Below are 26,881 nucleotides of genomic sequence, written 5' to 3' on the forward strand. Positions count from 1 at the left end.
GAGGTCCCACCAAGATGTCTGGAGACCCTCCTCTAATTTTTGTAATTTTTTCTGGATATCTGGGGCAGATTGGGAAATAAATTGGAGGTGGAGAAAAGTTTGACCTTCTCTAGATTCTGGGTCCAAATTGGTATGTTTTAGCATAGCTTTAGTGAGGTGTGATAAGAAAAGGGCAGGATTCTCCTGGAGCTCTTGTGTAATTCCTCTAAGTTTTTCATAATTAGTTGCCTTATGGGCATTTTTGTCTATGGTGGGGAACTGCATCATTAGCCACTGGATTTTGTATGGGGGCTTAATTATGGAGTTTATCTGTGTGTTTCAGTTAAACTCCAGATGTACTCTTTTTCATCAGAAGTGAGGGTGCAGGTTAGAATTATATAAATGTTATGCCAAGTTAAATTAAAGGATTGAATTATGGGCAGGAATTTCTTGCGATAATGAGAGGAATGTTCAGAGAAAGATCCCAGATGCTGTTTGATTTGTGACAAATCAGAGATAGAGAAAAAGACATGAACGCAAGCGATGCCTTTAATCCCAACCACTTTCCAGAGAGGAAGAATGGCAGGGGTGACTTGACTGGCTGAAGTAGTTTTTGTTGTTGTTGTTGTCATTTTTGAGACGGAGTCTCGCTCTATCGCCCAGGCTGGAGTACAGTTGATGCAATCTTGGCTCACTGCAACCTCTGCCTCCTGGGTTCAAGCAATTCTCTTGCCTCAGTCTCCCGAGTAGCTGGGACTACAGGTATATGCCACCACGCCTGGCTAATTTTTTTGTATTTTTAGTAGAGACGGGGTTTTACTGTGTTAGCCAGGATGGTCTCAATCTCCTGACCTCATGATCCGCCCACCTTGACCTCCCAAAGTGCTGGGATTACAGGCATGAGCCACCGCACCTGGCTGAAGTAGTTTTTGAGTGGGTAACAGGTGAAGAATGCGGGGGAGAGTGGCAGTTGGCCAGACTCTGAACCACCACCCAGGGTGGCTGGCAAACTGCAGCCACCCAAGGGGCTGGAGTAGTTTTCAAACAGGTAATAGGTAGAGAAGGAGGAGGGGGGGGTTGGCATTAAAGGCTTGGGAGCAGGAGGGGCCAGCTGGGTGGAGGGTTCGGGTGGGTGAGGAGCGGATGCAGAGGGTTGTGAATACGGGGGGGTGGGGGGCGGTTTATCTGCAGGGTCAAAAGGGGTTTCGGAGGAAGGAATTCCAGAGGAAGGAAAGACTCAGGGAGGATTTTCATTAAGAAGAGGGATTTCGGCCGGGCGCGGTGGCTCAAGCCTGTAATCCCAGCACTTTGGGAGGCCGAGACGGGCGGATCACGAGGTCAGGAGATCGAGACCATCCTGGCGAACACGGTGAAACCCCGTCTCTACTAAAAATACAAAAAATTAGCTGGGCGAGGTGGCGGGCGCCTGTAGTCCCAGCTACTCGGGAGGCTGAGGCAGGAGAATGGCGTAAACCCGGGAGGCGGAGCTTGCAGTGAGCTGAGATCCGGCCACTGCACTCCAGCCTGGGAGACAGAGCGAGACTCCGTCTCAAAAAAAAAAAAAAAAAAAAAAAAAAGAAGAGGGATTTCATGAGGGGTGCAAGCTTGGCATAGGGAGGGTTGGGATCTAAGATAGAAGAAAGCCCAAATATAGGGAATCTCTTGCCATTTGCTATTCTTGGTTATAAAGTTGTTAAGGTCCCTGAGAATTTGAAAGTCAAAGGTGCCATTTTCAGGCCATCTACTGTCATTATTTCATTTGTATTGGGGCTGGGCTGTGTTGCAATAAAAAACTAAATGCTTTGGCTTTAGGTTCCCCCATAAGCCAAGTTTGGTGAGGTTCCAAAGGAGACAGCCCAGTGGGGAGGATCTAGGAATGTGGGATTTTTTGGCAGCCATGTGGGCTGGTAAGAGGAAACTGAGTGTGTCTGTTTTTGTTCTAGGCATCCCCAGACAAAAGACAGAGACCCAGAATCCTCTTTCTAAAGACGACAGTTAAGCTGAGAAGAAACTGGGCATCCCCAGGATTTCCTCTAGCTTAGTCCCATTGGCCCTCTGAGGACCAGGACGGCAGACCTGACTTTCCCAGGTACTGCAAGAAAGCCAGGGGAAGGCAGATTTTCCCAGTTGGCTGGATGACTGTCTAATGTTGGATGTTCCAGTTGGAATTGGCAGAGGGCCTCCTGGACTGGAGCCACATGAGGAAGAGAGAGAGAAGAGGAAGGAAGAGGGAACAAGGGCTAGAGAGTGAAATACCTGTTGTGGGCAGTTGGAGGTGGATTCCTGATACCCGAGGGTTTTGAGAGCCCATCAGAGAGTAGCTCTGGCCCGAGCCTTGCAATCTCCTTCAGATTAGTTGTCCTCTTTACACAAATTGCTTGAAAAGTGAAGTAAGAGAAAAGACAGGGTGGGTTTCCAGAGGCTCTCAGGATCCAGGAGTTAGCTCAGGACGAGGGCTGCTGCTGCCCACTGCCTCCTGGGTTGCAAGAGAGCCTCTGCTGCCAGCACCCATCCCGGGTTGTGGCACCAAATGTAAGACTTAAAGAAAGAAGAAAGAAACACAAAATGTGGCTTGACAGTTAAGGACAGGTTTATTTTAGAGAAAACAAACCTGAGAGGGGTTTCTGGATGAGTTAGGTCAGAGAGTTCTTCTCTCTTACAGACTAAGAATATTTAAGGGTTTTGAAAAAGGGGACTTATCATAGGTTCAGAATGTTTCTATATGAGGGAAAGTTTATTGCAGGGTTGGAATGTCTCTGGTCACAGGGGAGGCTACCTTGGGGTTGGCATGTTTCTGGTCAGAGAGGGATTTATCTTAGGGTTGGAATGTTTCTGGTTATGCTGACATTAGCCATTAGGCTGATGTTTTGGGGCTGGATTTAGGGGTTTTTTAATTAAGTGGAACTTAGGATGGTGGTGTTTGTTCAAGATGGTGATGCTCCTGCTCTGTTAAGCACCAGTACCATTTTCCATACCCTTATGATGGCATTCCCCAACCAATCAATAGCATCCATTCCCTAGTCTGCTGCCCACCAAACTATCTTTGAAAATCCCTAACCTTGGCCAGGCACAGTGGCTTACGCCTATAATCCCAGCACTTTGGGAGGTCAAGGTGTGTGGATTGCTTGAGGTCAGGAGTTCAAGACCAACCTGACCAACTTGGTGAAACCCCATCTCTACTAAAAAAATACAAAAATTAGCTAGGCATGGTGGTACATGCCTGTAATCCTAGCTACTCAGGAGGCTGGGGCAGGAGAATCACTTGAACCTGGGAGGCAGAGGTTGTAGTGAGCTGAGACTGTGCCACTGCACTCCAGCCTGGGCAACAAAGTGAGACTTCAACTCAAAAAAAAAAAAAAGAAAAAAAAGAAAAAAAGAAAATCCCTGGCCTCTGAGCTTTCAGGGAGATTAATTTGAGTGGTAACTCCCTCTCCCTTAGGGCGTGGCTGGCCTCGTAGCAATTAAACTCTTTCTTTACTGCAATGCCATGGTTTCAGTCAATTGACTTTGTCAGTGTAGCCGGCAGGAAGAACCCATCCGGGCAATTACACTTCAGGCAATGACTAAGCTGGAGAAAGAGCCCTAGAGAAAGCCCAGCTGTCATTATCCCTGCTAGTTAGCCTTTCTTGCATTACCCAAGTGATCATGAAGATTGAACTCCCTGTCCCACCTCACCCCTCCTTTGTTCCCAGGAACCCAGGCCCACCCTCAGCAGTCAATAGGAGACCCGGGAGGGAAGATTTATTCTTGTTGGGCAGTACCTGTTAATGAGGAAACCATTTCCAGCAATTTCTTAGGACCATGATGCCAGAGATGGGATCAGATCCTCCCTCCCTTTAGCTTTTCTCCCTGGAAGAAAGCAGAACCCTGAACTTGCCTGGGCCTGTTGCCTCAGGGAAAGCTTCTCAAATACCAGCAGATAAAACCTCTCTGCAGCCAGCACTTGTCTTCGCCTGGAGGGGAACAAACCTGCCCCATCCTGCACCACTGTCACTCCAGTGTAAACCAAAAATAAAATTCTAAGTTCCCCCCAACCCCGCCCGCCCGCACAACCATCTGAATGAACTTCTCTCAGCCGGGGCTCTTAAAACTTAACCTGAGAGATTGTTTCAGGCCATAGTGGAAGTAGGGTTCGAACATACCTCATCAAATCTCTCCAGCATGAACAACACAGACTTTAAAGACGGTAAGAAACATTTTGCAACTTATTCTCTCTGAAACCTGCTAGCTAAAAGCTTCATCTGCATGATAAAACTTTGGTCTCCACAACCTCTTATCTTACAGACATTCCTTTCTGTTTAATCCCAGGTCTTTAGACAAATTCAACCGTCAACCAGAAAGTGTTTAAATTTACTATAGCCTGTAAGAACCCTCCCCTACCTTTGAACTGTCCCGCTTTTCTGGACCAAAACAATGTATTTCTTAAATATATTTGATTGATGTCTCATGCCTCCCTAAAATGTAGAAAAGCAAGCTGTACCCTGACCCCCTTGGGCACATGTTCTCAGGACCCCCGAGGGCTGTGTCACAGGTCGTGGTCACTCGTATTTGGCTCAGAATAAATCTCTAAAAATATTTTACAGTTTGACTCTTTTCATCAACACCAGCACCACGTTATCCCAGGAGGAAAAGCAGACGCGGGACAGAGTCAGAGAGCAGGCACAGAGTGCTGTTGGCAGTCAGCCAGTGCCCACATCAACACCAAGGAGAGCCTTGGGGGTGCTGTGCAAGGCCAGGGGTAAGTCAGCCCCGGTTGGGCACAGAGGCCTTGGGGCCAGGAGGAATCACTGGTGTGCCGCATTCAGGAAAAGCCCAGAGCAGAGCTTCTTGAACTTAAATGTGAGCTTGAACCACCAGGGATGTGGCCAAAATGCAGGTTCTGATTCAGCAGATCTGGAATCAAGTGGATTTTGCATTTTTTCTAACCAGTTCCCAAGTGATGGGGCCGTTGCAGGTTTCCAGACCAACAGGGGCTGGAGGATGGTCTGGTTCCAGGGTCGCCAAGGGTGTGGCCGATGCTCACGTGGTGTGGCTGCCCCCATAGGGCTGCTGGCTTCCATAGCATGTTCCTCAAGATCCCAGGTGAGATGCAAGATGTGTTATCTGGACCTGCTGCCCGATGTAGTACCAGAGTCCGTGATGTGCTGGAAAATGTTCAACAGGCTGGGATGGTGGGCCGGGTGCTGATTTATAGTGTGAGCAGATTTGTGTAATGTTTCTGATGCCAGTGGGCTAGGGGAGGTCCCCAAACGCCAGTGGGACCTTAACCCCAGGCGGTGTCCAGGCTCTTGACCCCTTTGCTAGAAGGAATTCAAGGACAAGTCAGAAAATAGTGAAAGTACAGAGATTTATTGCAAAGCAAAAGGTACACACTCAAGAAAGGAGAGTTCGGGCCTACGCAAGAGAGTTGCATCCAGCGGGCTTTGCAGCTGCCACCTTCTGGGTTTCTTTAACCAAGGGGTGGGATATTTATGAAGATTCCTGGAAAAAGGTGAGGGTTTCTCAAAAGTGTGGTGTTACCTGTTTTTATGCCAAATATGGATGTCCCAGGAACTGTCATGGCACTGGTGGATGTGGGTTTAGTATGTTTTTGTTTGTTTGTTTGTTTGTTTTGAGATGGAGTTTCACTCTTGTTGCCCAGGCTGGAGTGCAATGGTATGATCTCGACTCACTGCAACCTCCACCTCCTGGGTTCAAGCGATTCTCCTGCCTCAGCCTCCTGAGTAGCTGGAATTACAGGCATGTGCCACCATGTCCTGCTAATTTTTTTGTGTTATTAGTAAAGATGGGGTTTCACCACGTTGGCCAGGCTGGTCTTGAACTCCTGACCTCAGGTGATCCGCCCGCCTCAGCCTCCCAAAGTGCTGGGATTACAGGCGGGAGCCACCAAACCTGGCAGGGTTTAGTATGTTAATGAGCGTATAATGAGGTCCTACGTGAAACCTAGGTCAAATCCAGCGCTATATTGGTTCCAGTTGGCTTTAGCCAGCTTGGCCCACATCCTGTTTTTCAGGGCCCCTGCTTCTGCAGCTATTTCAATGGTTTCCCTTTGCTAGTCATGCAAAACTGCTGCCTGGAATTTTCTATTCTCCTGCGATCACCCTATATTATTCCTGTCTCATTTTCACCATGGCAGAGTTCAAACCATGGAGAAAAATGTGCGCTTTCATGGAAAACTGCATTGCTTAAAGCATATTATTCCTGATTCAGCAGGGCCCTGCCCTTGCATTGCATTTGAGCTTACAGTTCTGTAAGTGGTAGATAAATGATGTCCCAGCAAAACAGCTGTCTTTAAAAAAATTTTTTTTGAGACAGAGTCTTGCTGTGTTACCCAGGCTAGTATTGATTTCTTTTTTTTATTGAGGTGAAATGTACATAACATGAAATTAACCATTTGAAAGTGAACAATTTGGCAGCATTTAGTATATTCACAGGGTTGCACAATTAATGAATAACTTCATCTATTTCTTCACCCCAAAAGGAAAAGGTGCCTATTAGCTGTCACTTCTCATTACCCCTGCGCCCAGTCCCTGGCAACCACCAATCTGCATTTTTTTGTCCTGTTTGCGGTATCATATATGATCATCGAACTGCTGCTAGAATGCCCACAGCTGTTACTACAAATTCAAAATACAGGAAAGACTTCTGGGAATTTACTTAGGTCAGAGTTGGGCTGCACACCCACAACTGGGCAGGTTCAACAACATAGGAGCCTTTTCCCAGACCATCAATCTGTATTCTCTATGGATTTACCTATTCTGTATTTTTCACATAAATGGGATCGTACAATATGCAACCTTTTTCTGTCTGGCTTCTTTTACTCAGCATGTTTTTGAAGCTCATGTAGCACGTATCAGTACTTCTGTTTTTTTTTTTTTTTTTCTTTTTAGAGACAGAATCTCCCTATGTTGCCAAGGCTAGACTTGAACTCTGGGACTCAAGTGATCCTCCCACCTCAGCCTCCTGGGGAGCTGGGACTACAGGCATGCACCCCTGTGCCTGGCTCATTTCTTCTTATAGCTGTATAGTATTCCATTGTGTATGTGCCACAATTTGCCTATCTGTTCATCCACTGATGGACATTTGGGCTGTTTCCCCCTTTTGGTGATTATAGATACTGCTGCTGTGAACATATATGCATGTGTATTTGCTTGAGTACATGTTTTTCGTTCTTTTTGGGTATACATCTAGGAGTAGAATTGCTGGGTCATATGGTAATTCTATGTTTAAGTTTTTGAGGAACCACCAAACTGTTTTCCTCAGTACCTGAACCATTTTACATTCCCATCAGCAAGGTACAAGAGTTCTAATTTTTCCACATTCTAACCAACATTTGTTTTATTTTATTTTTTGGAGACAGAGTCTTGCTCTGTCTCCCAGAGTCTTGCTCTGTCTCCCAGGCTGGGAAGCAATGGTGCAATCTCAGGTCACTGCAACCTCCACCTCCTGAGTTCAAGCAATTCTCATGCCTCAGCCTCCCGAGTAGCTGGGATTACAGGTGTGCACCACCACACCTGGTTAATTTTTCTATTTTTAGTAGAGACAGGGTTTTGCTATGTTGCCCAGGCTGGTCTTGAACTCCTGGGCTAAAGTGATCCACCCACCTCAGCTTCCCAAAGTGCTGGGATTATAGGTGTGAGCCACCTCACCTGACCACCAACACTAGTTAATTTCCTTTTTTTTTTTTTTTACGTATGATAGTCATCCTAATGTGTGAAATGATGCCTCATTTTGTTTTTGATTTGCATTTCTCTAGTGAGTAATGATGCCAAGTATCTTTTCAAGTGCTTCTTGGTCATTTGCATATCTTCTTTGGAGAAAATAATCTATTCAAAAGTGTTTTGCCCATTTTGAATTAGGTTGTTTGTCTTTTGTTGTTGAGTTGTAAGAGGTCTTTATATATTCTGGATACCAGACCCTTATAAGATATATGATTTGCAAAAATTTTTCTTCTGGTCTCTTGTCTTTTTACTTTTTTTTTTTTTTTTTTTTTTTAAGAGAAGGAGTCTATCTCCATTGCCCAGGCTGGACTTGAACTCCTGATCTCTCCTGCCTCAGCCTCCCAAGTCTCTGGGAATATAGGCACATGCCACTGTCCCCAGCTCATCTTTTCACTTTCTTGATAATGTCTTTTGAGGCACAAAAGTGTGGGTTTTGTTCTGGTCGTGTTTTTTGTTTTTTGTTTTTTTCCTGAAACAAGGTCTCATGCTGTTGCCCGGCCTGGAGTGCGGTGGTATGATCACAGCCCACTCCAGCCCTGACCACTCAGGCTCAAGTGATCCTCCCACCTCAGCCTCCTGAGGAGCTGGGAACAAGGGCATGTGCCATCACCCTGAGCTAGCTTTTTTTCTTTTTCTTTTTTTTTTTTTTTTAGTATTTTTTGTAGAGATGAAGTTTCACCACATTGCCCAGGCCAGTCTTAACTCCTGAGCTAAAGTGATTCGCCCACCTCGGCCTCTGAGGTGCTGATTTTGCAGGCGTGAGCAACCTCGCCCACCAGTTTTTGATGTTGATGAGGTTATTGGCAACCTGAAATGATCTAAAGAATCAGAATCCAGTTGAAAGGAGTGTATTCATGGCCAGGCAGAGTGACTCACACCTGTCGGCCCAGGCGAGAGGGGTTAAAGGTCCTATAAGCACCTTCCTTTAAGACTCAAAATAATTCCAATTTCCAACAGCTTTGATTTTGAATTATTTATTTTCACATTATACATAAGCTGGCTCCTGCACACCACTGGATATTATTTATGGCCTGCCTAGTCTCATTTTCTGTGATTCAAGAGAGTGGTCTCATTAGGAAAGAACTTGAATAGACATTTCTCCAAAGATGTACGGATGGTCAACACGAACGTGGAAAGATGCTCAACATCACTCATCATTAGGCAAAAGCAAATCAAAACCACAATGAGAGATCGCCTCACACCTGTTAGGATGGCTACTACCAAAAACAACAACAACAATAACACAACAACAACCCAGAAAATAACAAGTGTTGGTGAGGATGTGGAGAAACTGAAACTCTTACATACTGTTGGTGAGAATGTAAAATGGTGTAGCTACTGTGGAAAACCGAGTGGTGATTCCTAAAAAAAATTAAAATTTGAATTACCATGTGATCCAGCAATCCCACTTCTGGGTACATATCCAAAATAATTGAAAGTGGGGGCTCATCGAGATACTTGTACACTCATGCACATAGCTGCATTTCTTACAATTGCCAAAGGTATTAATAGAGGCAACCCAAGTGACTGCTGACAGATAAATGGGTAAACCAGATGTGGTGTGTGCACAACGGAGTATGATCCAGCCTTAGAAAGGAAGGCAATCTTGTTCCATGTTACAACAGGAAGGACTCATGAAGACATGCTCTAGGTCTTCAGAAATCAGTTACAAAAAGACAAATACTGCATGATCCTACTTACATGAGGCATCGTGAGTGCCCAATCTCGTAGAAGCAGAAAAGTAGAATGGTGGTTACCAGGGGCTTTGGGGAGGGAAAATGGGGAGTAGTTGTTTAATGGGGATAGAGTTTCAGTTTCGCAAGATAAAAAGGTTCTGGAGATCTGTTTCATAACAATGTGAATATACTTACCACAAATCGACTGCACATTTATTTTAAAAAGGACAGTTAAAATAATAAGTTAAAATTATGTTATGGTGTTTTTAACAAGAGGGGTATCGGCGGGGCATGGTGGCTCACGCCTGTAATCCCAGCACTTTGGGAGGCCGAGGCGGGCAGATCACCTGAGGCTGGAAGTTCAAGACCAGCCTGGCCAACATGGTGAAACCCCATCTCTACTGAAAATTCAAAAAATTAGCTGAGCATGGTGGCTCACGCCTATAATCCCAGCTATTCAGGAGGCTGAGGCAAGAGAATCGCTTGAACCTAGGAGGCAAAGGTTGCAGGGAGCCAAGATCATGCCACTGTACTCCAGCCTGGGCAACAGAATGAGACTGTCTCAACAAAATAAACAAATAAATCAAAAATAAAAAGAGGAGTGTCTATTCAGGGTAATGTGTAACCGACAGAAGCCCCTTGAGTCCTGAAGAGCCTCTGCTGCCCCGGCTTTCACGCCTTCTGCCTGTGCTTCTCCAGGAGCACGCCCTTCCTGGGCACGTGCACTCTCTGATAGGCGAGGTCACATTCTGTTCTTGGTAAGAAAACACATAGGCACCTTGTCATGTCTCTGAAGTTTACACCCCAGGCATGTCAAAGTGTGATCAGCAACCTCTCTGCCTCGGGGCCATCTAGTAGGAGCTTGGAAGGGAGCTCAAGTGAGGACAGAATAAGGAACTGGCTCCTGAAGGAAGATACACTCGAAGGTGCACGTTTTCTGGCCCCTCCCTGCAGACTTGGGTTCCCTCGGCCAGGTGGCATGCCCAAGGTGCGGTGTGGCTTTTCACAAAAGAGGAAGAGGGAGACACTGCACGTGGGCACCGGGGTTGGGAAGTTCTGTGTCAACCAACTGGATGCACCCCTCTCCCTTCCCCAGACAAGAAACACTGCCTGTGCCAAAAGCAAAACAAGAACACTGTGGGGTGGTCAGGTCCACCTGACCTGTTAATGATTCCTCCCTTATCTAAACCTGGAATGAAAAGAGAAACAGCCGAGCAGTGTGAGCCCTGCGAGGTTCGAAAAATTTATTAGGCCCAGAGAGACGTGAGTGGGAACTTGAGTCACTTCCCCACCCACGTCCAGGGCAGTTATTTGAAGATACTTTGTTCCTGATAGCTGCCTCGCCCATTTTCTTCAGGGTTTTGGAATTCATGGTACAAAGAACAATGTAGAGTCGATCTACAGTTTACATGGTTTTGATGTAAATTCTTGGTAAAGAACTGTCTCCTCTTTAAATAAAATGTTTTTCAATCGTTTGGGATACAGGTGGTTTTTGGTTACATGGATAAATTCGTTAGTGGTAATTTCTGGGATTTTGGTGCACCCATCACCCAAGCGCTGTACACTGCACCCAATATGTGTTTTTTGTTTGTTTGTTTTTTTTTTTTTTTTTTTTTTTTGAGACAGAGTCTCGCTCTGTCACCCAGGCTGGAGTGCAGTGGCAGGATCTCAGCTCACTGCAAGCTCCGCCTCCCAGGTTTACGCCATTCTCCTGCCTCAGCCTCCCGAGTAGCTGGGACTACAGGCGCCTGCCACCTCCACCTCGCCCGGCTAGTTTTTTGTATTTTTTAGTAGAGACGGGGTTTCACCGTGTTAGCAAGGATGGTCTCAATCTCTTGACCTCGTGATCTGCCCATCTCGGCCTCCCAAAGTGCTGGGATTACAGGCTTGAGCCACCGCACCTGGCCCAATATGTAGTCTTGTATCCCTTACCCTCCTCCTGTCCGAGGCATTGGAACCAGAGTGACTCCATCTTGAATAGGGACTGAGTAAAGTGAGGCGGTGACCTACTGGGCTGCATTCCCAGGAGGTTAAGGCATTCTTAGTCACAGGATGAAATAGGAAGTCAGCACAAGGTCACAAAAACCTTGCTGATAAAAGGATGTGGTAAAGAAGCCACAAAAACCCACTGAAACCAAGATGGTGATGAAAGTGACCTCCGGTTTTCCTCACTGCTCATTATATGCTAATTATAATACATTAGCCTGCTAAAAGACATTCCCACCAGTGCCATGACAGTTTACAAATGCCATGGCAACCTCAGGAAGTTACCCTATATGGTCTAAAAGTGGGAGGAGCCCTCAGTTCTGGGGAATTGTCCACCCCTTTCCCAGAAAACTAGTGGGTAATCCTCCCCTTGTTTAGCAAAGAACTAGAACTAATTATAAGTATAATCAGTTGAGCAGCCCAGGCCACTGCTCTGCCTATGGAGTAGCCTTGTTTTATTTCTTTACTTTCTTCATAAACTTGCTTTCACCTTACTCTATGGACTCACCCCGAATTCTTTCTCACACGAAGTCCAAGAACCTTCTCTTGGGGTCTGGATCAGGACCAACATTCCCACTGCCTACCCCTTCCTTCCTTCCTTCCTTCCTTCCTTCCTTCCTTCCTTCCTTCCCTCCCTCCCTCCCTCCCTCCCTCCTTCCTTCCTTCCTTCCTTCCTTCCTTCCTTCCTTCCTTCCTTCCTTCCTGCCTTCCTTCCTGCCTTCCTTCCTGCCTTCCTTCCTGCCTGCCTTCCTGCCTGCCTTCCTGCCTGCCTTCCTGCCTTCCTGCCTTCCTGCCTTCCTGCCTTCCTCCCTCTCTCCTTCTTTCCTTCCCTCCCTCTCTCCCTGTTTCACCCTTATTGTCCAGGCTGGAATGCAATGGGACAATCTCAGCTCACTGCAACCAGGTTCAAATGATTCTTCTGCCTCAGCCTCCCAAGTAGCTGGAATTACAGGTGCCCGCCACCACACCGAGCTAATTTTTTATCTTTGTTTTTGTATTTTTAGTGGAGATGGGGTTTCACTATGTTGGCCAGGCTGGTCTCGAACTCCTGACCTCAGGTGATCCATCCACCTTAGCCTCCCAAAGTGCTGGTATTACAGGCATGAGCCACTGCGCCCGGCCTTTTCTTTCTTTCTTTTTCTTTTCTTTTTTTTTTTTTTGAGACAGGTTTTGACTCTGTTGCCCAGGCAGGAGTGCAGTGGCGCTATCTCAGTTCACTGCAACCTCCGCCTCCCAGGCTCAAGTGATCCTTCCACTCCAGCCTCCCAAGTGGCTGGGACTACAGGTGTGCAGCACCATGCCTGGCTAATTTTTGTATTTTTGTAGAGATGGGGTCTTGCCATTTTGGCCAGACTAGTCTTGAACTCCTGAGCTCAAGTGATCTGCCTGCCTCAGCCTCCCAAAGTGCTGGGATTAGAGGCATGAGCCACTGTGTCCAGCCTTCCTTTTTTCTTTTAAAAACCCACTTGTAAGGCTGCGCATAGTGGCTCACGCCTATAATCCCAGCACTTTGGGAGACCGAGGTGAGCACATCACGAGGTCAGGAGTTCAAGACCAGCCTGGCCAACATGGTGAAACCCTATCTCTAGTAAAAATACAAAATTAGCCAGACGTGGTGGCAGACGCCTGTAATCCCAGCTACTAGGGAGGCTGAGGCAGGAGAATTGCTTAAACCCGGGAGACGGAGGTTGCGGTGAGCTGAGATCACGCCATTGCATTTTAGTCTGGGCAACAAGAATGAGACTCTATCTCAAAAAAAAAAAAAAAAAACAAAACACCCACCACACTTGTAACTATTGCTGATAGGAACATACATTCAGGGCAACTTGAATCTGTGCTCCCGGGTTGCAGTCCTCAAACTTGGCCCAAATAAACTCTCTACTTGTATGGATTTCACCTCAGTTTTTTCCTTTAGATTAATAAGGGGGTGTGGCCAAGAGCCATTTCCTCTCCCCATCAATGAAGCAAGGCAAATATAGACACCACCTTGATAACAACCCTGTTTTATGCCTCAAAGGCACATGTAGGCATTTCTGCTATCACGTGAGATCCATGTTCCTAAAGAACAAGACATTCTGCCAAGCGACACATAAAAATAACAGGGCTTAAGGGGAGAAAGGACTGGCAAGGACCATTTGAATCCTATGTAGTTTTGCAATCTGAACACAAACAAGTATAAATGCAGTCTCGATAAGCACAGCAGCTAGGGCAGATCTCCACTGCCATGGGGTGGAGAGCTTTCTCTTCTCAGATTAGGATCTTTGGGTCTTTCACTCCTAGTAGAGCTGTTTCATCAAAATTGAAAATCCGGCCAGGTGCGGTGGCTCACACCTGTAATCCCAGCACTTTGGGAGGCCGAGGAGGGCAGATCATTTGGGGTCAGGAGTTCAAGACCAGCCTGGCCAACATGGCGAAACTCCGCCTCTACTAAAAATACAAAAATTAGCCAGGCGTGGTGGCGCGTGTGTGTAATTCCAGTTACTCGGGAGGCTGAGGCAGGAGAATCGCTTGAATCTGGAAGGTGGAGGTTGCAGTGAGCCAAGATCATGCCACTGCACCCAAGCCTGGGCAACACAGCAAGACTCCATCTCCAAAAAAAAAAAAAAAAAAAGCCAGGCACAGGGCTCATGCCTGTAATCCCAGCACTTTGGGAAGCCGAGGCGGGCAGATCACCTAAAGGTCAAGAGTTGGAGACCAGCCTGACCAACATGGTGAAACCCTGTCTCTACTAAAAGTACAAAAAATTAACTGGGCATGGTGGCAGGCCCCTGTAATCCCAACTACTCGGGAGGTTGAGGAAGGAGAATCGCTTGAACTCGGGAGGCCGAGGTTGCAGTGAGTTGAGATCATGCCATTGCACTCCAGCCTGGGGGACAAGAGCAAGACTTTGCCTCAGGAAAAAAAAAAAAAATTGAAAATCCAATTCAGGCTACAATCAGTTAAAACAAACAAATTACATATTAAAATGTCTTCAGCTGTCCTCCTAACTCCACCATTTAGTTTAAGATTATTGAAAGGGTCACAGGGCAGTGACAACTGTCTGGACCAGTGGCACGGGAGTAAAAGAATTTACCAAGACAGTTGTAGGTAGAGAAAGGAGGAAAATATGTTGCAAGGAGGCAACGGGCGGTATCAGCAGAAGAGGAGCAGACTGCAAGGAAACAAAGGCTTGCTGGAGATTTTATAGGATGGTTCTTGGGATGATGGATAACACCACGGCTGCGGGAGCTAACCTGCCTTCTTCTGTCAGCCGGGATGTTTGATAAATTGAGGCGTTCGATGTTAAGCGGGAAGTTTGTGAGTTATGTATGTTATTTGTTCAGGAGGGCTACACTTCCTGGGACATAAACACAGACAGACCTATAACTCATCTGCTTCCTCTTTGTTTATCTGTCCTGGACCATGAAGAAAGGCAGATTTATAGCTTATTTGCTTTCCCTTTTGCTTTCCCCTGGTGCTGCCAACCTGACTCCATTTCCCTAATTAGGACTCCATAGAAAGCCTGGAAAGCACTTCTTTTTCTTTTGTTTTTTGAGACAGGATCTCACTCTGTTGCTCAAGCTGAGTTCTGTGGCTCAGTCACAGCTCACTGTAGCCTGAGGTCCCTGGCTCAAGAAATTCTTCTGCCTCGGCCTCTCGAGTAGCTGGGACTACAGGTGCACATCACCACACCCGGATAACTTTTTATCATTTGTAGAGATAAGGTCTCCCTATGTTGCCCAGGCTGGTCTCGAACTCCTGGGCTCAAGCGATCCTCTTGCCTCAGCCTCCCAAAATGCTGGGATTACAGGAGAAAGCGCTTCTTGAAATCACAAAACCAGCCCAGAGCCCTGCAGAATTTGCACCGTTTTCTCTTTAAGGTCTTCATACGTTGTGTGAAAAGAAAATAAAAAACTCAGGACCCCAATTCACTCTGCCAAAAAGGAAAAAAAATTAAGCTGAAAGCTGAGTCATGCAAGGAGCTGTCTTTCCTTTTGTTCCAAGCAGACAGCGACAAATAAAAGGTTAAATATCCCCACAAGGAGCTACTCTGTGTTCACCTTACTTGTGTAAAGTGCTGATTTACTGAGCAAGAGACAGACATATAAATGATGATTCCTCTACTTGTACGTTTTCTTTTGTAACATGTGGATTACCATACTCTCTTTCCCCTCCAGCCAGCTTTTCTTTAAATACTGAAGCCCTCAAACTCATCTTTGGAGAAAGGCACAGACCACAGACTGTTTCTGAGATTCTGCTTTTTTCTTCTGGGCATGTCCTTAACTTTGGCAAAATAAACTACTAAATTGATCGAGACCTGTCTCAGATACTTTTTGGTTTACCGTTGCTAAGCCTTGCTCTTTCGTTGACAGAATGCTTGCCCCCTCCGCCCCACCACCACCTCAAACTATTATATGAACATGCTGCTAAGAACACACACACGGTTTCTGCATTCTACTGACAGTATTATTTTCTTTCATTTTTTTTTATTTTTGGAGATGGAGTTTTGCGCTGTCACCCAGGCTGAAGTGCAGTGGCTCGATCTCAGCCCACTGCCACCTCCACCACCTGGGTTCAAGCGATTCTCCTGCCTCAGCCTCCTGAGTAGCTGGGGTTACAGGCTCCCGCCACCAAGCCTGGCTAAGTTTTGTATTTTTAATAGAGACCGGTTTTCACCATGTTAGCCAGTCTGGTGTTGAACTCCTGTAATCTGCCTGCCTTGGCCTCCCAAAGTGCTGGGATTACAGGTGTGAGCCACCGCACCCGGCCAGCATTCTCTTGTTTACCATCTGCAAATGAACTAACTCACTCACAGTGCAGAAGCACTTACCGAGTGAGGCAGAAGAGACTCCGCCATTCGTACCACCAGGGGCTTTGGGAGAATATCTTCCTGTTTTGTGTCCTAACAGATTTTCAGGCATGCATTTAATAGTTTGACCAGGGGGAAACAGTTTCAGCTGCAAGTAACGGAAAACAAAATGGAGAAGTATTTTTCTTCCCTACTAAGTCAGCTTGGTGGTGGGGAGCTGGGATGGTGCTCCACAGGGGAAGGGGCCCCAGCTTCTCCTAGCTTGGTGCTCTGTCCTATGTGGTTTCAATCTCAAGGCCCAAGCTGGTGGCATCTCCATTCCAGGAAGCAGGATGGAGAAACAGGCAAAGCTAAGAGAGCAAAGTTTCTAGAAGCTGCCTGCCATATGGCATCTTGCATACATTGCATTAAGCGGAACTTTATGTCTGTACTGACTGCAAGAGCAATGGAGAAATGTCTTTATTTTGGGCAGCCACAGATCTTGCTCCCAATTCTATTACTACAGAAGAGGCACTGACCAAATGGATTTATGGATGAGGAGAAGTCATTAGCAGCCTGTACAAAAGAGGCCCATGGCAAAACTTTAAAATTCTAGAACATTCCTAGCACAGGTGAGGCCAGTAGTGACTGAAGTCCTGGTATCATTATCTGGTCACAGAACGACCCGGAGATGTGCCTGCCTGCTTTGTGGTGTGGTGCTAACACAGTATTTTGCCCTGGTTAAATTTTTCTTATATAAAACATTTGCTTTTCATTCTGATTCAGAAAGGTAACTTTTCTGTTTTACATTTTTTTTTTTTTTTGGAGACGGTCTCACTCTGTCACCCAGGCTGGAGTGTAGTGGTGCGATCTCAGCTCATTGCAACTTCCGCCTCTCGGGTTCAAGAGATTCTCCTGCTTCAGCCTCCCAAATAACTGGAATTATAGGTGTGCACCACCATGCCCGGATAATTTTTTTTTTTTTTTTTTTTTTTGGTATTTTTAGTAGAAACGGGGTTTCACCATGTTGGCCAGGCTGGTCTCGAACTCCTGACCTCAAGTGATCCACCTGCCCCGGCTTCCCAAAGTGCTGGGTTTACAGGCATGAGCTACCGCGACTGGCCTAGTTCTGTTTTATTATTAACAGTAACAGAAACGCTCCTATTTCCTCTCCCCCATCGTATCACCAATATCCCTCAAGTGTATCTACTTCTGTCTTCTCCATCCCCATGTTGGTCCAAGTCACATTGTTCTTTCACCTGGGCTACGGCAAAGACCTTCCACTGCTCCTTCTCCCCACTCCCCAGTGCAGCGGTCTCTTGTCCCCTCCTCAGTTCACTTCTGGACAGACAGAGGGAACTTTAATTTTTAATTTAATTTTTATTTATTTCTAGAGACAGGGTCTTGCTCTGTCACCTGGGCTGGAGTGCAGTGGCATGATCGAATTCCTGGGCTCAAGCGATCCTCTTGCCTCAGGTCTGCCAGGACCACCCTCCTCCCCAGAGTCCCACCCACCGCCCCCATCCCCCTCCTCCATCTGTGAGCCACGAGGCTTCCCACAGTCTCCCACCCCGCCCTGCTCTCGGAACCTGCAGGCCTTGGCCTAATGGCGGCCCGAGGCAGGGGCCTGGAGGCAGATCCCCCCGCCACAAAGGTTGGGGGTCCATGGCCAGAAGGAGGACCCAGGCGAGGCTGAGAGGGACTCGGGCAGAAGCTGAAGGGGACCCCGGCTGAGGCTGAGGGGGACTCGGGCAAAGGCACAGGGGAACCCGGGCTGAGGCTGGGGGGGATCTGGGCTGAGGCAGAGGGGGGACCGAGGCAGAGGGGGATCCGGGCTGAGGCAGAGGGGTCTTGGGCAGGGACAGGACCTACCCGGAGCCCGCAGGCCCACCGGGCAGAGGGACTGACTGAGCGGCCCGCAGCCTGGCGTCGTGACGGCCTCGCGCTGCGCCCTCTTCCCCGCGCTCGGCTCCCTCCAGGGCGGAAGCACGGTCGAGCGTTGGTGACGTCATCCATGGCTGTGCTTGCGACGCCCTGTCACTGGCAGGAACCAGGTACTGCGGCCTGCAGCTGCCGGGATGATCCCCTCTGGGCCCAAGGGCCTGACCCACTGTCCCCGCATCCCGGCCAGCGACCCCCGTTTTTAGTTACCCCCTCGCCCAGAGGCAGGGAGAAGTGGAAGATCTGGGCCTAGATAGAAGCAGGTGTCATGCACTTGACGTGACTGATGACTGCAAACTTTGGACGATTCTTTTTGAGGGGAGGGTGGAGGACAGAGATGGAGTCTCGCTCTGTCGCCTAGGCTGGAGTACAGTGGCATGATCTCGGTGCACTGCAACCTCCGCCTCCTGGGTTCCAGCGATTCTCCTGCCTCAGCCTCCCAAATAGCTGGGATTACAGGCGTCTGCCCCCACTCCCAGCTAATTTTTGTAGTTTTAGTAAAGACGGGGTTTCACCATGTTGGTCAGGCTGGTCTCGAACTCCTGACCTAAGGTGATCCACCCGTCTCGGCCTCCCCAAGTGCTGGGATTACAGGCGTGAGCCACCACGCCCGGCTGGATGCTTCGTTTTGTTGGATTGCACACCTGTACCCGTCTCCTCACTCCCCCATCGGTGATTTCCTCTTCCCACCCTATCCCTGCAATTAAAGTGCATTTTCTTTGGAAACTTTTTCTAAATCTTTGAAATAATTGGAAACCTCTGGTCTTGCTATGCCTTAGTCACAAGTCAGTGCGCTAGGGCAGTGGTACACAGAAGAAAAAGGCAGTGAAGCTGGTGAAACGGAATGCTGAGTTCTCCCTTGTGAATAGGGACCCCCCACCCCCCACCAACACACACACACACACAGACGGCCACACTGCTAGGCTTCTCACAGTCTCCCACCCTGAGCAACCCTGGGGGTTTGCTGCTAATGCAAGGAACAGTGCCCAACACAGGCTCCCAGTCTCTGCCTGTTTAAAGATGCATGAGATTTGCAGTGAATCACTAAAGTAACTGGATTTATGCCACAGCAAATAAAACAGGGAGTATGTCCTGTAAAGATGAAAACCTGTGGGGCTTGTGAGACTTTGGATTTTGGCCACTTACTCTGGCATGCCCTGTGACAGCTGAATGAGTGCCAAGCACAGGGGGCTGACAGTGGCCTGGCCTTGAGATGGCCGGACCTGGACCAGCAACTGTGACTCACTTTCACTGCCCTGCCTGGAAAGGGGTTTGAGGTATTTACCACCTTCCCAGTACTGATGAATACACAGAAAGTAACATCTCTAGGTCATTCTGAGCTCCTTAAAATGGAAAATAAGAGGCCGGGCGCGATGGCTCATGCCTGTGATCCCAGCACTTTGGGAGGCCAAGGAGGGCAAATCACTTGAGGTCAGAAGTTCGAGACCAGCCTGGCCAACATGGCAAAACCCTGTGTCTACTAAAAATACAAAAATTAGCCGGGCGTGGTAGTGCACGCCTGTAATCCCAGCTCCTCAGGAGGTGGAAGCAGGGGAATCGCTTGAACCCGGGAGGCAGAGGTTGCAGTGAGCCGAGATCACGCCACTGCACTCTAGCCTGGGACAAGAGCGAAACTCTGTCTCAAAAAAAAAAAAAAAACAACAAAAAACGGAAAATGAGAAACTTTCCCCAAACAGTGTTGCACAGTTACTTGGGCAAAACTGACTCTCCACCAGAGAGACTTGACTGTAGCTTTCCTGGCAGGGACAGCGTCTATGAGGTCTCTAGTGGCCCAATCTGTTGCCCTTGTATTACCTGGTGTCGTGTAGGGTGGATGACAGCTGTTATTTGCCACGCGTTCCTGACAGAAATAACCCTTCCAGTCACTCACCATGAGCCTGACTGGTAGAGACTTTAGCAATGGGGAAATACCGCAGACTGTTCCGTCAGGACAATGCTGGGCCTGCAGTCCCCAGGGGGCACCCACTTGCTTAGCCAAACCCCAGACGTTTCATTTAAAAGCAGAAGTGAAAGGAAGACCAGGTTCCTGAAAGGGTTATTCTGACTTAGTCTGGCTATAAAAATGCTATTGGCTGTTATTTGGCGTGGCCAAAGTGCACCCAGAATGTCTTCTCTCTCCATTCAGTGCACGCGTTACTTTGGCTAAAAGAAGGTGAGCGGCACTCTGCCCTTCCACAGCAAGCATGGAGCAACAGGATCAGAGCATGAAGGAAGAAGGGGTGAGTGTGTTGCTCAGGGAAAGGGGCCAAGAGCAGGCTTGGCTGCCAGGTCCTGTTCAGCCTTCCTGGAGAGTCGCTGGGGGGCTCCTGGTGTTGCAGAAGGAACTCTGTGTTGGGAGGGATCATGGTGGGGCGAGGGGGAGTCTTGTCCAGCAGGTGGTCTTTTATAGGGAGGAGAGAGGTTTAGAGACCAATGCTCTGTGGAAATCATTCTACTGGAACAGCCTTTAAAAGCAGGATCTGTAACTGAATGGAAGAGACCCAAAGGATTCATTTGTCCCAACCTGAACCAAACATGTTAGCTGCAAAATCCGTCTATGTTTGGTGAGATGTTTTGCTCTGCTTTTGTTTTGCTTTTGGCTTCAGGGCAGTTAGTTAACCTTTTCAGCAAGTAACATAGCTGAGCTGCACGAAAGCAAGCCAAACTCAGAGAAGGCGTTGCTAGATTTGAATTTAGTTCAGATCTGTCACGTAGGTTTCCTGCCTTTTAGATACTGAGGGTCTCTTGTTTTAGAGATGAAAGATTTTCATGGACTCCCACAACATAATTGCAGTTTACTTTCTAGATTCCCTTGATTGAGGAAAATGCATAATGTCAGAAAAGTAACATTGACTTATTAACACTTTAAAAGATTTGCATTTGTTCATCACAATAGCATCTGCTTGTATTTGGAGTGGAGGAAAGCAGTGCACATTTTTGCAAAACAGCGTTTGTTCAGGCATGGGTGTGAGACCCTCACCATAGGCAGACTGGAAACATGCTCTGTAGCACATAGATTAAGACTGGGTCTTGGGAGGCCGAGGCGGGTGGATCACCTAAGGTCAGGAGTTCGAGACCAGCTTGGCCAATGTGGTGAAACCCCATCTCTACTAAAAATACAAAAATTAGCCAGGCATGGTGGTGGATGCCTGTAATCCCAGCTACTCAGGATGCTAAGGCAGGAGAATCACTTGAACCTGGGAAGCAGGGGCTGCAATGAGCTGAGATCACACCATTGCACTCCAGCCTGGGCAACAAGAGCGAAACTTCATCTCAAAAAAAACAAACAAAAAAAAAGTGGGCCTGGGAAGTAGAAGCCCCAGGATTCATTCCTGCTCCATCCTATTCTAGCTGTGGGACTTGGGCAAGTGTCTCAGTTTTCTCATCTGTAAAATGGGAGTAATAACCATACCGCCTCATACGGTGCTGGAGCAATTAAATGAGACAATGCATGTAAAGTACCTGGCACAGACTGAGTTCCCCGTAAAATGTTACTACTTTTCTTTCTCTCGCTCTCTCTCTTTTTTTTTTTTTTTTTGACACAGAGTCTCGCTCCATCACCCAGGCTGGAGTACAGTGGTACAATCTCGGCTCACTGCAACCTCCACCTCCTGGGCTCAAGCAATCCTCCCACCTCAGCCTCCTGAGTAGCTGGGATTCCAGGCATGCACCACCACACCCAGCTAATTTTTGTATTTTTAGTAGAGACGGGCTTTCACCATGTTGGCCAGGCTGGTCTAGAACTCCTGGCCTCAAGTGATCCACCCACCTTGGCATTCCAAAGTGCTGGGGTTACCATGAACCACCATGCCTGGCCTTTGTAAAGGTTACTACTTTTCAATCATTCTTTAGAGCTGGTTTCTCCACCTCCACATGATTGCCATTTGGCGCTGGCTAATGCTTTGTTGTAGGGGCTGTCTTGTGTGTTACAAGATGTTTAGCAGCTTCCCTGGCTCTACCTTCTAGATGCAGTAGCACCCTCCCCCGGGAGTGACAACCAATGTCCCCAAGAGGGCAGAATCAACTCCCAGCCCTCAACTGAGAGTCACTGCTTTGGAGTCTACTCAGCCCCTTCACTTGGGTCATCTTGTTTGTCTCTCGACTAAGAAAGTGTTAGACAAATCAAGTGTTATCACCTCCATTTTATAGAAAAGAAGCAGAGGTGATGAGGACTTAGGTGTTTGGGGGTCAGGGAGGTTATCTGCTGTCCAGAGAAAGGCACGACTGCCACGTTCTCCACGTCCCCCATGTGCCGCTGTAGAAAGGAAGGGAAGCACCCCCACGTGGCAGGCCCTGAAACTGAGTAACACATTGCGAAAGGAAATGATTCAGATGGCCACATGCGAGAGGCGTGGGCTGACCCCAGCTGCCCGCTGCCTCAGCCCGCCAGGAAGGGAACCCTCTTCTGAGCCAGAGGGATGAAGGTGGAGATGGGCTCCCCCTCCTGAGAGCAGCCTGCCCCTTGGGGAGAAAGCCAGGGCGTGTTGGGCTTCCCGAAACACTCCAAAGGAAGCGATTCCAATAGTCTGTAAGAATCTGGGAAGCCGTTAAGTGCAGCCGAGAGGGGATGTAGGAGCCAAGGAGAAATGCGGGGGCAGGTGAAGACTACAGAGGCTGCGCCGTCTGGGGAGAAGGGTGTCTGGCAGTGTGCGGAGCCACTCCCTACCCCTCAGTAGTGTGTGGCAGTGGCCTCACTGGCCTTTTCTTTTTCTTTCTTTTCTCTTTTTTTAAAAATTTATTTATTTTTTTAAATTTTGAGACAGGGTCTTACTCTGTTGGTCAGGCCAGAGTGCAGTGGTGGGATCATAGCTCACTGCAGCCTTGAAGTCCTGGGCTCCAGCAGTCCTCCCACCTCAGCCTCCAGAGTAGCTGGGACTGCAGGCATGCAGCACCACGCTTGGCTAATTTTTAAATACTTAGAAGAGACGGTGTCTCCTTATACCCAGGCTGGTTTTGGGCTCCTGGGCTCAAGGGTGCCTTCTGCCCCGGCCTCCCAAAGTGCTTGAATTGTAGGCCTGAGCCACTGCACTCAGCCCTGCTTTTCTCCTATGTAGAGGGCAAACACTGACATCTGTCAGATGTGCACCAAGGACTTTCTGCCAGGAAAAAAAGACTCTTGGTCTGAAAGAAAAAAAAAATGGGTTAGGGGAAAAAAAAAAAAAGATACAACAAGGTACTTTACAACTACATAAGAATTGAGGGCCAGGTGCAATGGCTCTTGCCTGTAATCCCATCAGTTTGGGAGGTTGAGGCAAGCGGATTGCTTGAGCCCACAAGTTTGAGACCAGCCTGGACAACATGGCGAAACTCGGTCTCTACAAAATATACAAAAATTAGCTGGGCATGGTGACTGCGCCTATAGTGCCAGCTGCTCTGGAGGCTGAGGTGGGAGGACGCCTGAGCCTGGGAGGCAGAGGTTGCAGTGAGCAGAGATAGAGCCACTGCACTCCAGTGAGTCCAGCCAGAGTGAGACTCCGTCTAAAAAAAACAAAAGATTGTTGAATAAAGTTCCCCACCTCAATAAAAAGACACCAAAATGCTTTGGAAAATAAAGACACATTTTTGTGGAGTGGCTCCACCAGCAACTAGTTGAGTATCCTAGAGCAACTAACACCCCTCTGTGCTCTCTGGGTCCTCATTGATAATCATTTGTCATTAATAGATTAATTAATTAACCTGTTTGTAACACCTGCCATAGACCAGGTGTGGTCCTACGTGTTCTATATCTGTGAACTCACTTATTCCTGTGGCGGTATCATTATCCTCAAAAAAACTTTTTTTTGAGGCAGGATCTGGCTCTATCACCCAGGCAGGAGTGCAGTGGCACAATCACGGCTCATTGCAGCCTCCTGGTCTCAAGCAATATTCCTGCCTTGTTTTTAAATTTTTTTTGTAGAGATGAGCTCTCACTATGTTGCCCAGGCTGGTCTCAAACTCCTGGGCTCAAGCCATCCTCCTGCCTCGTCCTCCCAAAGTGCTGGGATTACAGACGTGGACCACCAGGCCAGGCCCATTATCCCCATTCTAAAGGTGAAGGAACTGAGAAGTTCAGGGAGTTGCCCAAGGCCACACAGCCCAGCAGAGCCAGGCTTCGATCCCACACTCCTGGGCTCCACAAGCTGTGCTCCAAACCACTGTCCCTCCCACTACTGTTTGTGAAACTGAGTTCAACAGTGCGATAAAGTGACAGAGCTTGAAGTACTGATCCTAACTACTCCAGGGGTGTTTGCATTCTGACTGGAGATTCCTAACAAGGAAAAGTTTAGAACTGAAAGAATGCCTCTCTGACAACAGAAACTTCAAGATGGATTTCTAAGGGAGATGGTTTGGGCTTCCTTCCCAGTGACTATGAATCGCACCCTGTCAGAAGGTCAGCCTTGAGGATCGTCAACCTAAAAAAAGAAACTGAAGCAAAATTGATGTAGAGAATGTATTGGGGCCAAGGTTGAGGACTGGAGCCCTGGAAAACACTGGGAAGTACTTTGGAGAGCATAGGAGAGGTTCAAGTTTTTAAAGAAAAAAGGACAAAATAGGAGAGGAGTGATTACTGGTTGTTTGTTAGGAATTCTCACTGGTTTAGAGAAATGACGTTGATGTAGTGACAGGCTATGCATTGGTTTTTGTTTTGAAACAGAATCTTGCTCTTGTCACCCAGGCTGGAGTGCAATGGCGCGATCTCGGCTCACTGCAACCTCCACCTCCCAGATTCAGGCAATTCTCCTGCCTCAGCCTCCCAAGTGGCTGGGATTACAGACGTCTGCCACCATGCCCGCCTAACTTTTGTATTTTTAGTAGAGACGGGGTTTCACCATGTTGTCCAGGCTGGTCTCAAACTCCTGACCTCATGATCTGCCCACCTCGGCCTCCCACCGAAGTGCCGTGATTACAGGCGTGAGCCACCGCGCCCGGCCTACATTGTTGGCTGTAGGGTATGTGCTATGGTGTCTGGTGTATGGCATTATTAGGCTAATTTACAGCTACTTGGTGGCAACACTCAGTGTAGAGTCCACATAGCAGGCAGATGACTTAGCTCACATGGGAATGAGATGTGACTGCTGCCGTATTTCAGAACTTTGCTGGACCGGTCATTTAAAGGGGTACACATCCCCCCAAAAGTTTCTTTTCTTTCTTGGGTTGTGGTTATTACTAAAGTCTCAAAATGTTCTCTGTATTATGAAAGGCAGGAAACTGGTTTACTGACAGCATGAGGAATGTGGTTTCTGGTTTCTCCCTGAAGCACAGCTCAGAGTCATGGCAACTTCCTTAGCCTCTAAGGAGAGCCCCTCTTGGTCATGGCTGGGGATCACTGGGGTCTCTCATTGTAACAGGCTGGCCAGAGACCCACACATCCTCTTCAGCCCCTCCCTTTTCCTTATGCCCTAATCCAGCCCAGTACCAAATTCTTTTTGTTCCCCCTCCAGGAAAGCAAAAAAAGAAAGAAAGAGGGCTTAAGCCTTCTTTCTACTATGTGCATCTTTATTGAGACTATAACTCAATACCATACAATTTCACCCCTCTAAAGTACACAGGCCCCGGCTGGCACTGTGGCTCACACTTATAAAGCCAGCACTTTGGGAGGCTGAGGTGAGAGGATTGCTTGAGACCAGGAGTGCAAGACTAGCTTGGGCAACATAGCAAGACCCTATCTCTATAAAAAATGTAAATAATAGTCTGGTGTGGTGGCTCACACCTGTAATCCCAGCACTCTAGGTGGACAAGGCAGGTGGATCACTTGAGGTCAGGAGTTTGAGACCAGCCTGGCCAACATGGTGAAACCCTGTCTCTACTAAAAATACAAAAATTAGCCAGGTGCGGTGGCATGCACCTGTAATCCCAGCTACCCGGGAGGCTGAGGCAGGAGAATGGCTTGAACTGAGGAGGTGGAGGCTACAGTGAGCTGAGATTGTGCCACTGCATTCTAGCCTGGGTGACAGAGTGAGACTCCATCTCCAAAAAAAAACAAAAACAAAAAAATTTAAATAAATAAAGTATACAGGCTGGGCGTGGCAGCTCACACCTGTAATACCAGCACTTCGGGAGGCTGAGGCAGGAGGATAGAGACCAGCCTGGGCAACTAAGCGAGACTCTATCTCTACACACACACACAAAGTACATGTTAATATATAAAAGTATACAGTTTATCACCAGAGTGAAACAAGCCAGGCAGGGGAAGACACGCGCCGCATCATCTTACACGTGGAATCTGAAAAGGTTGAACCCTCTAAGTGGAACTCACAGGCTGAGAAGTGGTATCGCATGCTGGCTTTTATTTGCGTTTTCCTCATGGGATACCAACTCTTCTTAATTCGCATCCTCAATAGTCGTCAAAGCTGGCACTTTTAACCCCTACCGCGGCCCGTTCCGTTACCCAAGCGCCCATCTGCTGTCTGCTGGCTTCTGTAGTAACCCGATCCTTGGTCTCCCTTCTGCTCTGCACGTAGCAGCTGGAGTAATTTTTTATTTTTTGAGACAGAGTCTTGCTGTGTCTTCCAGACTGCAGTGCAGTGGCGTGATCTCGGCTCACTGCAACCTCCACCTCCCGGGTTCAAGCGATTCTCCTGCCTTAGCCTCCCTAGTAGCTGGGACTACAGGCATGTGCCACCACGCCTCGCTTATTTTTGTATTTTTAGTAGAGATGGGGTTTCACCACGTTGCCCAGGCTGGTGTCAAACTCCTAACCTCAAGTGATCCTCCCGCCTTGGCCTCCCAAAGTGCTGGGATTACAGGCATGAGCCACTGCACCCGGCCTGGAATAATTTTTTAAAAGTCTAAATCCTTCCATCCCCCCCACCCCCCGGCTACAGAGCACA

General features: G+C 47.9%; 1 protein-coding gene and 1 non-coding gene across 3 annotated transcripts in view; one reads left to right on the plus strand and one right to left on the minus strand.

Annotated features, from left to right (window-relative positions):
• Positions 1-3,132: 3,132 nt before the first annotated feature.
• The window catches only part of SLC2A5 (solute carrier family 2 member 5), a 51,390-nt gene continuing 27,641 nt past the window's right edge, over positions 3,133-26,881 (plus strand). The window contains exons 1-2 of one of the 2 annotated variants that reach the window (XM_073007858.1): positions 3,133-4,717; positions 20,218-20,311. In XM_073007858.1, the coding sequence (XP_072863959.1) occupies positions 20,276-20,311 (36 nt within the window). In that variant the 5' untranslated portion in view covers positions 3,133-4,717; positions 20,218-20,275. Of the gene's footprint in view, positions 4,718-19,915; positions 20,312-26,881 lie in introns of those variants that run through there. The other variant, XM_007980649.3, reaches the window with a different exon arrangement.
• On the minus strand, positions 6,538-6,707 carry LOC119619512 (small Cajal body-specific RNA 16). Its single transcript, XR_005235979.1, has one exon.

This window comes from Chlorocebus sabaeus, chromosome 20, assembly GCF_047675955.1.
Source record: "Chlorocebus sabaeus isolate Y175 chromosome 20, mChlSab1.0.hap1, whole genome shotgun sequence".
In the NCBI taxonomy this organism is placed as follows: Eukaryota; Metazoa; Chordata; class Mammalia; order Primates; family Cercopithecidae; genus Chlorocebus; species Chlorocebus sabaeus.